Consider the following 16,466-nt stretch of genomic DNA (forward strand, 5'->3'; position numbering starts at 1 on the left):
AGAAAAGCAAAGGTGTAGGCGTTCAAATTTGCTAAATTGAACAAAGAAAGTACCAAGTACGGAAATATACTTTTTATAACTTATAAAACAGCAACAACAAAGAAGCAATAAAATTCACGATCCGTCGACATTGAATATAAAGAATTTGCTATCATCGATAAGCCAAAAAGGTGCCAAAAATAACTAGATATAAAGCCAAGAGTGCCAAACACATATAGACGTCCATGTTAATAAAATAAACTGCATAACAGTTAAGCGAACCACATCTCAACATTTTACATTTTGTTCCGACTTTATTCTTGGAAAACGTAGTATTCAGAGGTAGTGTTCATTTCCAAATATGGGCAATGCAGGCAGCACTAGTATGCATCGTGAGCGCCACAAGTCGAGTGACCTGTCAACACCAAACTCCCCATTTCGAGAGATGCCCGGCCGTGGCGATTCAGTTGCCTCAGCATCTGGAGTTGTAGCGGTCGGTAGTGCCGTTGGTGGTGGGGCACAAGCCTTTACTTTTGACAAAAACATAACAAATGACAAGAATGTGCGTTCAGTCTTGCTCGGCGGTTCCTCGCAAGAAGACGAAGATCAGCCATACTATACGAAGCCCGTCGGTAGCGCAGCTACTACAGATACAATCACAACACCCACCCCACGCAAACGCGCTAATACTGTTTCAGAAGGCAGTTCTACACCGCAACACAACAACTCTGGAAGCAATATGTCTGTAAAAGAAGCGGCTGGTAATTCCAATGATGATAAAGAAGAGTGCTCCACAGAAGACCTACCTAGAAATTCTGGATTACCGACTGTTTTGCGTTGGGATGGAGGTGGCAAGAATGTCATGATTTCGGGCACGTTCTCCAAATGGAAACCTCTACCCATGGCACGTAGTCATGGAAATTTCGTGGCAATTATTGACCTTCCAGAGGGCGACCATCAATATAAATTTTATGTGGATGGCGAATGGAAACATGATCCTAAATTGGTGAGTATGTATTTAAACAATATCGAAAGAGTAATTTTTAATACCTATTACTGTGCAGTAAAGAAAAAAATCGATATTCAGTGGCCATAATATATGTACTGACGAGTATTCAAGTATAATCTATGCATATGTATGTACATGTTACACAGCTATATTAGCATATGTAGATATGAGGATGTGTACTTTACTGAGACGCAATAATGGTGACGTGATAGAAACTAATTGACCATCGCCGGTGTTTTTGTTATTTTGCTATTGTTGATTTGGTATTGGGGTTGAAGGAGCTTGGTTGTGTAATCGCTTTTAAAACCTACTGGATAATGTAGCAAATTATAAAGTCAAGTATTAGTATATTATGGTACGTACATAGATTATTCGCAGTAGTCATAATGAGATTTAAATTAATCGTTTGCACAGTATGATATTTGCACAAATGTAGTATATGAACATACATACATATCGTCACCTGAAATGCAAAAGACGAAACAACATCATCGCTGAAATAAAAAAAAGTCACAACTAATAAAAAATTCAAAATTCACTTTTTCATTGATACGATGGATTTCATAAAATTATAACTCCCCACGTCATTTTATAAAATAAAATAAAAATATTAATCACGACTTTTTCCATTTCAGTTGCGATGTTGTTACGTCTTTTTGCATTTCAGGTGACGATATGTACATATGTTTGTATGTAGATCTGTTAGTAAAGTGATGAGGGTACAAGCGTACATATATACATACATATGTATATCATCGTTCAAAGAAGGGTTGTTGCGAATATTCGCATTCGCAACCGCGGAGCTTCTGTATTAGTTTTAATATTCGCATTCGCAATAATAAATGCAGAGCTTTTGCGAATGCGAATATTTTGCAAGTGGACCGATAAAACGTATACATATACGGCACAAAAATGACAAATTGTAGCCAATATTTTTGCTTCTGGTCGTAGGAGTATTTGTGTAACAAAATTGGTCAAATGCTATATTTATCAACTTTGATAAAAATGTCTTTAAAATATTATTTCTTAAGCTATATAACCGAGCTATCAATGGGCATCCATAAAAGTTCCCACTTCTTCTTGACCTTTGACGTACGTCAAAGAGAACATAGTCCTTTTAATAATATTTTTTTTTGTGCTTTAAATACCTGCTTTGGTTTATTTGTGGAAATTATTGACTACGCTTGAATTGTTTACACTAATTCACTCATATAGCAAGCATTCTTCATGAATGCATACAACCGATATCTACTGGGATGAGCAGGTTACACCAACATGACTCTAAATGATTCAACTGTGTGTAGTCGAAGGCGAGTCAACACGTCACAAATGACTACCGTGTATGCCACCTATTACATATATTCGTTTGCATAACTTCAAATGTGCCCCATTTGGGGAATTTATTTTTAGCAAAAAATATTAAAACCCGTAGTTTTGTTTACTTGTTGGGTAATATTTTTTTCATAGGGATATACATTGGATCCTTGGCTAAAAACTTCTGTGGTAAAACTTTTCCTTCTTTGCTATTTAAAGTCAAAGAGTAAGCTCCTTCAATAGGGATTTCCAGTAGAAATGATCAACGTCTAGCTATAAAGAGAATCGCTGCTCAAATAATTAAAAAGCTATAGGTCTGACCTTTAATTAGATAAGAATTACGTAACTATCTGATATTGACATGCTTATAAAAAACGGGGTGCTTTAAAAAAAATAACAATATTCTGATCTGATTCGGCTGACAGCCACGACTTTGAAAATTTTTTTGTTCAAATTTAGCTCGCTATAAGCGCAAATTTTTCAAAGCAGTCGCAGAAGAAAGTATTAAAAATGAATAACAAAATCTAAAATCGAAAAGTGCTGATGACGTTACAGGTTCCAAAAATTCTGAAACAACATGACATATGTACGATCTGGCCATTATGCTAGATGCTAAGTGTTTTTTTTTTTTTGTAATAGTTGACATCCGCATTCGCATCCACATCCGCCGATGTTAGCTGTTAGATATTCGCATCCGCATTCGCAGCCGCGGATGTCTAAAATTCCACATCTGCAACATCCCTAGTTCAAAGTATAAAACCGCGTATCGTCGTTGTGTAAAACCATGTAACTGACCTTTTTTTTTTGGACTTGCTCACACAAGCTCTTGGCTCAAGCCTTATTCATTCGTCCTGGAATATACTAGCCAGAAATGCGATTGCTTTATAAAAAAGAGAACCATTTTGAAATATGAGTGTTTTTTCTCTCTAGAAAATAATTTATGCAACCTCACATATGCGGTTTTGAATTTTGTTGATACGTGGTTTTGTACTTTTAAAAAGGTGTGTCTGCTATTGATACAAATTGATAAGCATTTTATTTACAATATATTTATGTACATACATATGTATGTATGTATGGATGTATGTATGTACAATATCGGTCATATCTATAGCACTCCATTTCAAAGTGATATTGTTTGGCACTTATGTTTGTTTATTTATTTTTAAGATTTTTTAAATCATTCATTCTCTAAAAAACCCCGCAAACATTTTCAGCCAAATTTCAAACTTTTTTCTCAGAACTGTTAGATTATTTTTGAGTACACATTTTTATAGTCCTTCAATATTAATCTGATAATAGGGCTTATGAATAAAAACTAAGCAATCGAAATATTCAGAAGGCTAAAGGTGTTCTTACACGATATGTGTTTGCATGCCACTTTTTCCATATGGAAATGCCAACATATCGAGTAAAGGCAAATTAGATTTGTTTCTGTACAAAGCAGATGCACATACATGGGAAATAGAAATGTTTCTATTTTCATCTGACACACAGATAGAATCATCTGAGTTTTATTTATTTCGTTTTCAAAGAACGTATTTTTAACTAGTTAAATAAAGACTGTGAATTTGACAGACATACGTAATTACATATGTATTGAAAAGGTCACATTTCCAGATGCAAATACACGTCGTGTAAGAACACCTTAAGTGATTACTAAAGCACGTCCGTCGTTCTCGCTATCAAATATCGAATGTCTCTTTATTCCGCTAACTATTTACATGATCTTGTCCTGGGCGGTCATGCCTTAAGAGCTAGACCCATAACTCTGTCACTAATGGTACAGACACAAAACACCTTATGTCTAGTTTACAATAACTTAACTTAATGTTTAGTGCAGGTATACTACATACTCTTACACAATTGCTCTTTCTTAAAATTTCAAACCTTTTACTCGATTTATTTAAATAAATTCAAGTAAAATGTCAGAAATTGTTGGGGAAAAGCAATTGCTTATATTTAATTCATACGGTCCAATATGCAAGTTTTAAGTGGGTACATATTGCGTTTGATTGTGTTAGAATTTTTTTGCCGAAGCTGTTGAGGTTTTCTTCCATATACAAATAAATTGAGTTTATTCGTTAATTTTTAAACCACACAAAAAAATCAATATACATATTCACAAAACTAGGAGCCAAATATAGCATAGCTGTGTTTTAATTTTTCTCTCTGACGTCAGGATTTTTTAAAGGACTTCGAAATTTCTAGGATATGATTGAATAAAAAAATAATTTAAAATATTTGGTGCATTGCAGAGTAGTAATATTGGTATCGAATAAAAGGGAAAATTCTGTAGAATTGAAAAAAAAAATAGTTTTTTTGGTGCACCAGGGCAAATAAGTGTGCAAAATGCCCTTTTAAAACTTTATCCTTGAATATTCTTGGAAATTTCCAATATTTATTTTTGAAAAAAATATATGTCAAGGACTAATATGTAAAATACCACGTCCTCGAATTTCTTCCTTCTAAATTTATTAGTTTTAGTAAAAAAAATTTACACTTCTCTTCATAAGATATTGATAGTGTAGTGAAACACGTCCACACGCTTTAAATGTCGATTGCCAATTGCCCTTTTATTCGCTCTTTTCGCCATTTACTTATTATGGTTGCCCGTTCACAATAATTGAACGGATTACAATAAACTAGCTTAGGCTTACACTTAGGTTTGACTATCAATAATGCACTACAATAGTTACAATATATGTACATAAATGAAGATACTGGAATCGTTACTCTGTACAGCACTCGGATGGGTATTGGACCAAACCAATTTTTTTCTAAGAGATTGAGTCATAGGTAAAAAATTAATTTCTCCGATTTTCGAAGTTAGCCTCCGAAATAACTAAGAAACTAACAAGCAATTTTTAGCAAAAAAACCGACTTAAAAAAATATATATATACATATATATATATATATTTCATGATCCAATGATCGGATCTTAACCACCTCTGAAACACTACCTTTCTGGTGCAAAAATAGTTGTCGAAATCGGTTGACGTGGTCCAAAGTTATGCGTCGTGGAAGTCGGTTAAAAATATAGACGTAGTCCACCTTTTGCTCTTATTTAAATGGTATAGAACTTTTTTTGTGCAAACTTATATTACATGTGCTATAAGGGGTCAAAGGTCGGGCCTTGGAAAAAATTAGAAACATTCTTCAAACAATTTTGAACCGATTTAAAAAAAAAAATTAGTTGTAAATGTGATTAAATCCCCTTTCTTCTAATATGCATATTTGTATAATTCGTGTGTAAAAATTAAAAAAAAAAAAACATTTAAATGGAAAAAATACCTTCTTTTTATAAAAAAAAACTATCTTAAACAAAAAAAGTTACTAACAGATTTTTAAAAATTGATATCGTTGTAAAGACGATTAAACTACCTTTCTTCTGGTATGCATACAAATTTGAGAAAAAATATTTCAAAGCAAAAAATACCTTTTTTTATAAAAAAAAAAAATATTTTAAACATAAAAGTTACAACCCGATTTTTAAAAAATCGTTGTAAAGTATACCAGAAAAGTTATACTTTCTTAAATCCAAACATTTCTATTTACATACACAAAAAAAATTTATTTAAAAACATTTTTTCCCTTTATATAAACTCCTGCCCCCCAGGTGAAAGGCTGGCTACGCCCTTGTATACAAGACACTTAAAGTATTTAAACCATACGGCCAGTTTGTTCTTTTTGAGCGCATACATGGTTCCATAATAATGATTCCAGTATACATACATACATATTGTAACTATCAATATCTTATAAAGAAAAGTGTAATTTTTTTGTTTATCTAAAACTAGTAAAGTTAGAAAAACGAAATTCGAGGAGGGTAGTTAACATATTAGTCCTTGACACATATTTTATTCAAAATAAATTTTGGAAATTTCCAAGGATATTCAAGGATTAAGTTTTAAAAGGACATTTTCAATACTTATTCGTCCTGGTGCACCCAAATAAAATTTTTTTTCTGTTCTACAGAATTTTTCCTTTTAACTGATACCCATATTGTTATTCTACAATACGCCGAATCTTTTGAATAATTTTTTTATTCAATCATATCCTGACGTCAGAGAGAAAAACGAAAAACGCAGTTTTACTAAATTTGGCCCCCAGTTTTGTGAATGTATTGATTTTTGTCGTGTGTAAGATTGACTGTCGCACGGTGTTATCAGACTAAAATTGAATGAGCTATACCACTGTTTACTAAAAAAATCTAACACTTCTGATAAAAAGTTTGAAATTTGGGTGAACATTTTTGTAGTTTTCCATAAAGTTTTAAACTTGGGTTTATATGGCTTTTATAAGAGAATGAACTGCATTTCAATTGAAAATTCTAAAAAGTAAAAAAAAAAAATAAAAAATAAAAAAATTCTTAAAATCACTTTGAATAAGCGTGCTATGGATATGACCGATACCATATGTATTTACACCAGGAGGTCTATCTTGTTATGCGATAATGTTTTTTAATTCAGTTTACAATAACAAACACTAAATAATAAAGAATCATGCAACCTCAAATTTTTTTCATTAAGAACAAATATTACTGTAAAGATCTTAAATTTTTTGTTTTGTCCAAGATATCATTACATGGCTGCAAAATAAAAACGCTATTTTTCAGCGAATCAGTAACATCCATTTGTTTGATATGTTTTTTTCCAAAATATATTTCGTAGAAGTATTTACTGAGATGTATTAAAAAACGATACCTGTTTTACGCAAATGCGCAAGTAAGGAGGGATCATTTGAAAAAATATGTCAATACTGTTGTTTTACATGGACCGCAATGTATCTTAATGTATGTACGTATCGGTCCTTTATTAAAATACAGTGATAACTCAAACAAAATTTTGAGCAAATTTTCCAGAATTACTCGTTATATCTAGCTTCATTTTGTGTACGAATTTCGTGCTAAAGCGCTTTCTCTCTTTTACTTTAAATGCCTCCCCTTTGTATGTTTATATTTAGAATGCTACATTCGACAGCTTTTTACTTTGTTCTAAATAAATTGTACTTATCTACCACTGAAGATGACGCCCATACTTTTTGCTATGATTAGTTGCTTCTTATTTGCTTTGTACTTGTTTATTGCATTTATATACATATGCATATATACATATATGTAGTTGAAAACCTCGCAGCTTTATCAGTAAAACTACTTAGCACATTAAGTAACTATTAATTAATCTGAGGAAGTGCAGTCGCATAATTTCGTATACAGGGTTTTATTCAATGAGCGAAACTTCTTTGTGTGACTAACAGCAGCAGAAATCAACTAATCCTAACTTCTGAAGAGAGTACAAGGTGAAGGCTGCCTGATAGAGTGGAATCTTATCCACCAAATATGCTTCGATATTAATACTATAATTTTCAAGTAAAATAAGCAGATATTTGGTGCCTCTATAGCAGTGTCCGAGGTATAACGGAAATCATGCGACTTTATGCTTAGTTTATACAGATCACCTCTTACATCTGCTGCATCCGGTAGCGTGCCTAGTTTACCTAGAATTAACGATTTCTTTCATATACATAAATTGATAGTTGATATGTATTTTCATTAGCTTCTACTAATAAATGTAAATTAATCTTATCTTTTCAGAAAAGTATCGAAAACGAAGATGGCATTAAGAACAATTTAGTTTCGGTACGTCAATCGGACTTCGAAGTGTTTCAGGCGCTTGCCAAAGATAGTGAGAATGCACCAAACTACGCTGAACGAGAATATTCACAGGAGGTGCCACAACCTAAGCCATGGGAAAAAGTTTCTGGACCCCCAGTGTTGCCGCCTCATTTATTGCAAGTCATACTTAACAAAGACACGCCATTATCGGTGAGTATAGCATCAGTTATTACTTAGTTTATATTAAGACAAATTCTAAAATATCTGAAATATAATTTTTTACTATTTCAGTGTGAACCCACATTGCTCCCTGAGCCTAATCATGTTATGCTTAATCATCTGTATGCACTTTCTATCAAAGATGGTGTTATGGTGCTGAGCGCAACACATCGCTACCGCAAGAAATATGTTACCACTCTACTTTACAAGCCCATATAATATGGTACACCATGCGTTATAAAACATAAGTAGGTATAGTTAAAGAGACAATATTGGCCATAATTATATCTATGTTTTTTAAGCCATCCTTGTTTGTGAATGAAAAGCCTCAGCAAATACGCGTATTTCACGGTTATTTTCATATTTGGTACAAAAATATTAATTATTGTATACTATGTACCTACATAGGTACATCAGCAATACGGTCTGAATTAGCGCAGTACGAGCATGATGTATTACTAATATTTTGAAAAATGGTTATTATGTTAAAATGCTAGTTTAATTAAAACACACAAATACTGCTAGGCGCATAGTTGAATATATATATTTTATTTCGTTTAAATTTTAACTATAAAAAATATAAATAAAAAAAAAATAGATTTGAAAAATAAGCAAACTTTGTTTAACTATACATCTTCACAAATATCAATCAATCAATCTTTACCATCTCCTCATGAATTAACAGAAATACATGATTTTTAAAATTTGGTCTAGTTATTTTTTATCGCCTGAAATGAACCGCTTTCATCGAAGAGCACTTTAGTAAAATATTCAACAAAAATTCTTTCCATGTATTGCGCACTTTTAAATGGCAACCAGCCTTCGAGGAAACCAATATGGCCACCATATTCAGTTAAAACCATTGCAACATTTGTGCTTTTCTGTACAATTTCCAATGGCAAGGCTAAAAAATAATTATATAATATAATAATTAATAGGGGAAAAATTAATTTGATATCAACAAATAGATTATGTAAATATTTAATACATACCTTCGATTGGTTGAAATATATCATCGGCGGCACAAAGGCACAGCAGCGGTACTGACACTTTCTCTAGTTTATTATGTAATTTTGCATCTTCGTAGGCTGCATCCAAGGTAGGAAACACTGAGCTTTTCACCAATAAGTTTAATATAAAATCGCTCATCTTTTTGCTCTGTGAAAATATTTTCTCTTATAATTTTTGAAATGTAATATCAGAGAAACTACACATATGTACATATGTGTGGTTATTACTTACCGTAAGCACAAGATCCAAATCAATATTTGATTTCTTTAAAATTGTATAGTTCTTGACTAATTTTAAAACTTCCCGCATTATTGCATGATTAAACGTCCTATTGAAATAAGGTTTTTCCATACTCTTCATACCTGAAAAATAAATGTATTTAAAAAAGCAGTTCTTTTATATAACTAGTAATTTTTAGCAAAAAAAAACCGACTTCAACTCCCATATAAAAAAATATATATATATATATATATCTCATGATCCGCTGATCGGATCTTAACCAGGTTAGTATGGGACCACCTCTGAGACACTACCTTTCCGATGCAAAAAGAATTATCGAAATCGGTTGACGTGGTCCAAAGTTATGCGGTAACATACATAAAAAAAAAAAAAAAAAAATATTCCGACGAACTGATAACCTCCTCCTTTTTTTGGAAGTCGGTTAAAAATGAATCACCTAGTCCAGCAAAGAAAACAGTTTCGAGTAACTAGACTATTTATCGCTGATGTGTTTTAAGTCTCTGAATAAGTTTCTAATTATTTCAAATAGCCTATAAAATTTGATATATTTTAGGGAAATTTTTTGATTCGTATTCAGCAATCTAGTATTCTTGGAACATATTTGAGCGCTCTTAACTACAGTTAAGCCTTTGGTGGAAATATACTATAAGGTTTAATCATTAAATAAATAATTGTAGTTGCGGTACTTCAAGGGAAGGGGGTGATAGCTGAGTAGGTCTAAGAGCGCAAGTGAGGAGGTAGTCGGTGTCACGTGGAGTGCCATAACAAGCTGGGCACGTAATGGGTATGAGTCTTGATAAGTATGAATTTCAATTTCCACAATATTCAGACCAGCTAACACCAGAGGTTGTTTAATGAACCTCTGGACTTCGTCCGTCAGTAGGAGGACAGTTCTCTTGCAGAGCGGTTTCGGTAAAGGCTACGAGTTACCTGAGTTTTTTTTTGTTGGCAGCCTTCTGTTTAGACGATGGTCTCATCCACGGAAGGATGCAGTGTGAACTATTGGAGTTAAAACAGCTCACGAATTTCCTGGGGTCGGGTTGGAGTGGTCATCACGGGTGAGAAAAGCTTACTCACACCAGGAGTGAAGTTGCAAGTTAACAGGTGATCTTCCTACTAGAGATGGGCAAAAGGTGTGATTTTCTACGTGTCGCGTCGTGTCACGCTTTTCCACGCGTGAGCGTTTTTGAGAGAAAAATAACGTAACTTTCGTGATCGTGTGTGACTGAAATTTTTGCTGGCGTGAGCGTGCGTGAGTTAGTTTTCCGTCAATCACGTAATTTTCCCATGCCGAGCCCTAACCGCCAGAAAGATGTAAGGACATTCTTTTAATAATTTCTTTTTGATGCGTAAATGTTCCTAGAGCACAGCTGGGCAGCGTCTGCCCGGCGGGCGACTGCCCGTCGTATTTGCGCATACCTACACGCTATACTTGAGGAGGCTGCGAAAGCTTCATTCAACTGCACGACTTGTTCGCACGCACACAGTGACATCAATTGCACGCACACTACAAAAATGCTCTGCCGATGTTGCCCCCCTCTGTCCTAGAGCATCAAAATGTCGCTCACGTGCCCATCTCTACTTCGTACTGTTTATGCTGGTTTATCAGTTCCTGACAAAGATGGTCATGATCCTTTGCCAGTAACCAGCTACAGCCGGGGAAATGACTACTCTAGTTTGCCAGATTACATTTTTTTTTGTAGGGTCCTGAAGCTAATTTAAATTTAATTTCAATTGAAGAAATCCTCTCGCTAATTTTGAATATTCAATGCCACGCGATTATATACATACATACATATGTATTAACTAATGCCGAATTTCCACTAGGCATTGAAATGACAAAAAAATTGGAGGCATTTAAAAGATGCCATATGGAAATGAATTTAATAACTATTTTGACAAGAATATTTTTTAATGCCCAAGTTTGTCATTTAATGCCTAGTGGAAATCCAGCATAAGATATTCATTTACCCAACTTCAAGTCACAAGGCGGTGAAATCATCATAGCTGCAGTAAGGTATTTACTAGCTTCTTCTTTCTCGTCCGCTAAATAAGCTCCTACAAAGGATAAAAGAAAACAAAAAATTAAATCCTTAATTTCTTCATGATCAATCATCTGGACTATCGCTGAATCCAACGTCCGAACGTAAGTATGCATACGTATGCTACGTTCGTGGCTATTCCAAGACTACGATGGATTCAGTGATAGCTCTGAATACTTTACCCAACGTTAAAGTGCCCATGGAGACAGCGGCAATGCCAAGCTTACTATCTGATGGCAACTTCTCACGCACATACCGTATCACCTCTGATAGATCCTCGTAGCAATTCAGCGTATATAGTCGCGGTGTTTTTAATGACACCCCACCTAAACCACGATAATTACAGCAGACGACCCGAAAACCAGCTCTATTGGCATTCATCACCAAGCTTCTAATATATTCCGTTTGAGAGTGTCCTATAAAGCCCGGTATGATTATGATGCAAGGTGCATTTTCTTTGCATCCATCCTCCAACCAATGCAAGCCTAGTTCGCCACCATCTTTTAATTTTAGTACTTCACTAAAGATTTAAGAAATGTTAGTTGGTTTGTTTCAATATTAACGTTGTCATTTTCTAATCTTACCGCCTGTATTTAATTTTAGGCAAAACTAATTCCCGTATTGCATTTGCTATCAACGTTTGAGGCCCACCCCCTAAGCACCAAAAAGTTGGCCAATACTTTTCGTTTATGGTGTGTACATTTGATTTGAGAAAGTCTTTTAACGGGCCATCAGCAGAAATGAGACGCGATCGCTGATTTAAGGAATTTTAAAGGGATTTAAGTATTATTTAGTGCTTCTTCCAGCAGCAGCAGCAGCAGCGGCAGCAGCATACTCACCTGTACAACGTGTGTAAAGTAGTAAACGAAGAAAGCATTAATAGCTATGAATAATGAATGCCACAAATAAGACATATTGCAGATTTCAAAATACATTATTGGCGGAACTAAGTAAAGTATTGGTTTATTTTTTTTTTTTTAAGAAAAAGTTACTTTATTATGACCGAAAATTCGCACAAATTTGAAAAATAACCGAGGACCAGCACTGAAAGTTGTGCGCTATAGCACCTTTCCTAATGAGTGAGATTTCCGTTTAAATGCAGCGCTTAGATCTTTAACTGAAATCATGTACTTAGTATAATTTAAATTTAAATATTTTACTATTTCTCATATCGATTAATTGTTGTTTTTTTTTGCTTTGATGCAACGGTAAAAAAGAAGCTGTACTTAGTTAATATTACATAGAATATACCCCAACGCACGTTGTTATTGTAGACTCTCTAACTGAAATAAAAATAAAAAAAATAGGTGCAGGTTAAAATGCATTACTAGAATCCAAACGCTAATGGCTCGAGGAATATCCTTTTACTTTTCTTTTGCTATAACAGCTAGGATCACGTACTTAGGTGCAATGAAAATTTCAGCAAAAGACCGTCTTTATTATTTACAGACCCTTCCTTCTCATATTACACATTTTTATTTGTAGACAGGCTCCTCTGGTTATCATGGCCTCATATGTACATATATACATACTTCATTCAAAATTTTCAAATCCCTCAAAACCGCTCAAATAAAATTTGAATTATACATATGCACTTAAGACCGTACCACCTTAAAATCGAACAAAAAGTTCGTCGTGCATCCCTGGGACTAAAATAATTTTGCTAGGCTATTTCGAAAAACGTTTTATTTATGTTTTGGTCGAACCTAGGGGTCAGCTTTTTACATTTTTCGGCGACACTTACATTCGGCAATATTTTTTTTTTTTAATCAGAGACCGGTAAAACCGTTAAATATCAAGAACTTTATTTTTAGATCAGTGCAGAATAGTTGTTTTTGGTTTTTACCTTTTCCGATCCAGAATAATCGTTAACTTTGGATCTTTATTTTTTCGGTCAAATTTAATCGTTATTTTGTGATTTTTATTTTTTTTCGATCAAAAATTATCGTTATTTTGTTTTTTTTTTTATTTTTCGGTAATTTTAATAGTATTGTTGGAGAATGCGTTTTTATGACAGCTTTAAATCTTTACAATCTAAAAAATTAAATATAAAAATAATAGTTATATGCATGAGAATTTATCGAAAAAATAAAACTACGAAAATAACGACTATTCTGAATCGAAAAAATATAAGTCCTAAAATAACGGTTAAATTTCATAAAAAAATAGAAATTCAGTTTAAACAGTTAAAATATAATTTTTATTATAAATACCATAACCGTTGCGGTCCCTGTTTAAAATAGTTCTACTGGAATAATAAAAGCTTTAGTGAGTGCTGACATTAGGGTGATAAGAAATTAGATCTGGTGGGTACATATTTAAACGGGTTACTTAAGGTCGATAAACTATGGATAAAAAAAAATGTCTCCTCGAGACAAGAACATAGTATCATACTTCAAGACGGTAAGTTCCGAAGATATGCCGAAAAATGTAGAAAGTCAACACCTATGCACGTTCGGGCAAAAAAAGTTTTTTGTTGTCGAAATTTCTTTGTTTCGCTAAGGCGAATTATTTTTTATTTATTTATGTTACGATAAGTATTTGAAATCATGTTAAGTAAAATTTGTGTTGGGTATGATTTCGTTATAGCAAAAAAAACCATACTGTCAGAATCACCATATTATTTAATATCATTACCCAGCGGACAAACACACGAGCCGTTAGTGAGAGTCTGGCAAAATGTTCGCAAAAGAGCTCACACGTCAGCAAAGAACATTTGAGAAACTTTTTGATCGTAAAACTCTCGCGCACCAGCATTGTAGCTTGAATTATCCGATAAAAATGTGAACAACATATCGTCATAAATATGTATATGTAAAATATCGTCTAAAAATACAAATATTGAGTTAAGTACGCAGAAATTATCGCTACCGCTTCTTCTATGTTGTGTCAAAATTTCATAGCTGTATCGATTACCAGCATTTCACTGGATGAAAATATGTATTATTTTTTACTATGGGAGTATATCTCACATTTCACTCGCATGTGGTATCACTTGCGAGCATTTGGTCCGCTGGGAGGTAGGAAAATCATTACAATATAATATATAATACGCTCCACATATGTACATATTTACTTGTAAGCGAACAAAAAGTATTGAACGTATAAATATGCTAATTGTACTTTGGAGGCGGAAGTAAACACTACGCCGATACTTACCTATGAACTTCCTTTTTATTGTGATTCTAATTATAACCCAGTTAAACACTAGCTAAAACTGCGAATCGCGATATTAACACAATTGGCTGAACTCATTTCTACGCTGAAAAACTTGAGACATACAGTCATTAAAAATATTGATACCGGACGAGATGCAGCTAGAAACATTCGATCTCTTCTTTTTTTAGGCAGATATTCGACGATCTTTTTATAAAGTTTAACACTAATAAGGTAGAAGCCATCTTTGTTTAATAATAATAGTATGGCGCTTACACAACACACAAAGGGGAGGGATCTGCAATTTTACGCCGAGCTCTTTGTCATGGCAGAAACGCGCTCGAAGGTTTGCCATTGCCTGCCGAGGGGAGACCGCTATTAAAAAAAAAAAAACTTTTTCTTTTCTTTTGCTTTTGATGTTAGTCGGAAACTGAACTCGATCCCAGGGCCTGTGGTCTCATAAATTTTAAATCTCACAAAATGCTTATAATGACTTTTGCTGACATTTATAGAAACATGGTAGAAATATTAAACAGTTTTTATTTAGTTTTTTATTATGTTATACGATTTATATATATTTTAACAAATTCATAAAATTTCCAAAATTCAATTCAGAATTAAAAAAAAAAACAAGTTAGAAAGTCTAAGTTCGGCGAGAGCCGAACATTAAATATCCGGCGCAAGTATTAAATATATGTTTTTTCACCTTTCTGAAAGCTACCGCTAGACGGTAAGCCGGGGTGTATCAATTTTGAGTAAATTAGCGTCCTTAAAATTGGAAATATTGAAGTTTCAAGCATTTCTGAAATTTACCGTTATATGAAAAGCGGCCTCAATTTTAGTCCGATTTCAATAATTTTCAACGTTTTGCTTTTATGTGGCAAGCACAATAACCATACCGAGTTTGGTACAAATTGGTAGAACGGTTACCGAGATACATATATGTGATCATAAGTGGGCGGCGCCACGCCCACTTTCCAAAATTTTACCACAAACGTATTTCTTGGTAAAGAATTGTTGCAAGCATCAATTTTGAATAAATTAGCTTTAATATTTACTGATTTATCGAAGATTTCGTATTTCTCCAAATTACCGTTATTTGGGATGTGGGCGTGGTTATTGTCCAATTTTAAAAATCCATCGGCCATTTGGTATGCTGCAGAAAGGCTAAGAACTGTGCCCAGTTTGGAAGAAATTGGTGCAGCGGTTGCCAAGATAAACACATGTAACCATAGGTGGGCGTGGCTGCGCCCATTTTCCAAAAATTTATAATATGCTTATTTTTCGTCTAAAAATTATTGTAAATATCAATTTTGAGTGAATAATCTTCAGTAGTTACTAAAATATCGCAGTTTTCGTATTTCTGAAAATTACCGTTATATAAGAGGTAGGCGTGGTTATTGTCCGATTTTGTCCATTTTCAATACTATCCGTCCTACGCCAGAAAGAAGTGCACGTACTAATTTTCGTTAAGATATCTCAATTTTTATTCTTTTCATTCTGATCATTTATGTATGTATACATTTGTCTATATCTATCTCGATTCGTTTTGCCTGTTACAATTAACCGTTAAGTGAACAAAGTTATAATACCCTTGTGCACAAGTGCGCGCGGGTATCAAATATGGGTATGCAGTATTGTAGCCCATTAAATTTTGGTATAATAAAGTGGAAGTAAATATGAGGTTTTTCTAATAGCGGTCGCCCCTCGGCAGGCAATGGCAAAGTGAGTGCTAGTGATGTGCTGGATTGTCGGTACCCAAACTCGGTACCCAATACTTCAAAAAGATTTCGGTACCCAATACTTCAAAAAGATTTCGGTACCCAATACTTCCTTTTCGGTACCCGATTCTCTACATTAAACCTTCGCCATTATATC

The 16,466-nt window shown here is 33.8% G+C and overlaps 2 protein-coding genes across 4 annotated transcripts in view; one reads left to right on the forward strand and one right to left on the reverse strand.

Annotated features, from left to right (window-relative positions):
* LOC118742842 (cytoplasmic tRNA 2-thiolation protein 1) overlaps positions 1-16,466 on the reverse strand; it is a 29,615-nt gene that overhangs the window by 10,993 nt on the left and 2,156 nt on the right. The gene's annotated exons all lie outside the window — the stretch shown is intronic.
* LOC118742843 (5'-AMP-activated protein kinase subunit beta-1) lies at positions 7-12,387 on the forward strand. 2 transcript variants are annotated; one of them, XM_036475239.1, is made up of 4 exons: positions 7-985; positions 7,900-8,130; positions 8,212-8,387; positions 12,036-12,387. In XM_036475239.1, exons 1-3 carry the CDS (start codon positions 341-343, stop codon positions 8,356-8,358), a joined length of 1,023 nt encoding a protein of 340 aa, XP_036331132.1. In that variant the 5' UTR covers positions 7-340; the 3' UTR covers positions 8,359-8,387; positions 12,036-12,387. The 2 variants fall into 2 exon arrangements, with proteins under 2 accessions (XP_036331132.1, XP_036331131.1); XM_036475238.1 differs by lacking the exon at positions 12,036-12,387 and having other exon boundaries at positions 8,212-8,483.

Source organism: Rhagoletis pomonella, unplaced genomic scaffold (assembly GCF_013731165.1).
Source record: "Rhagoletis pomonella isolate Grant_MI unplaced genomic scaffold, Rhpom_1.0 Rhpom_scaffold_00007, whole genome shotgun sequence".
Taxonomy (NCBI): Eukaryota; Metazoa; Arthropoda; class Insecta; order Diptera; family Tephritidae; genus Rhagoletis; species Rhagoletis pomonella.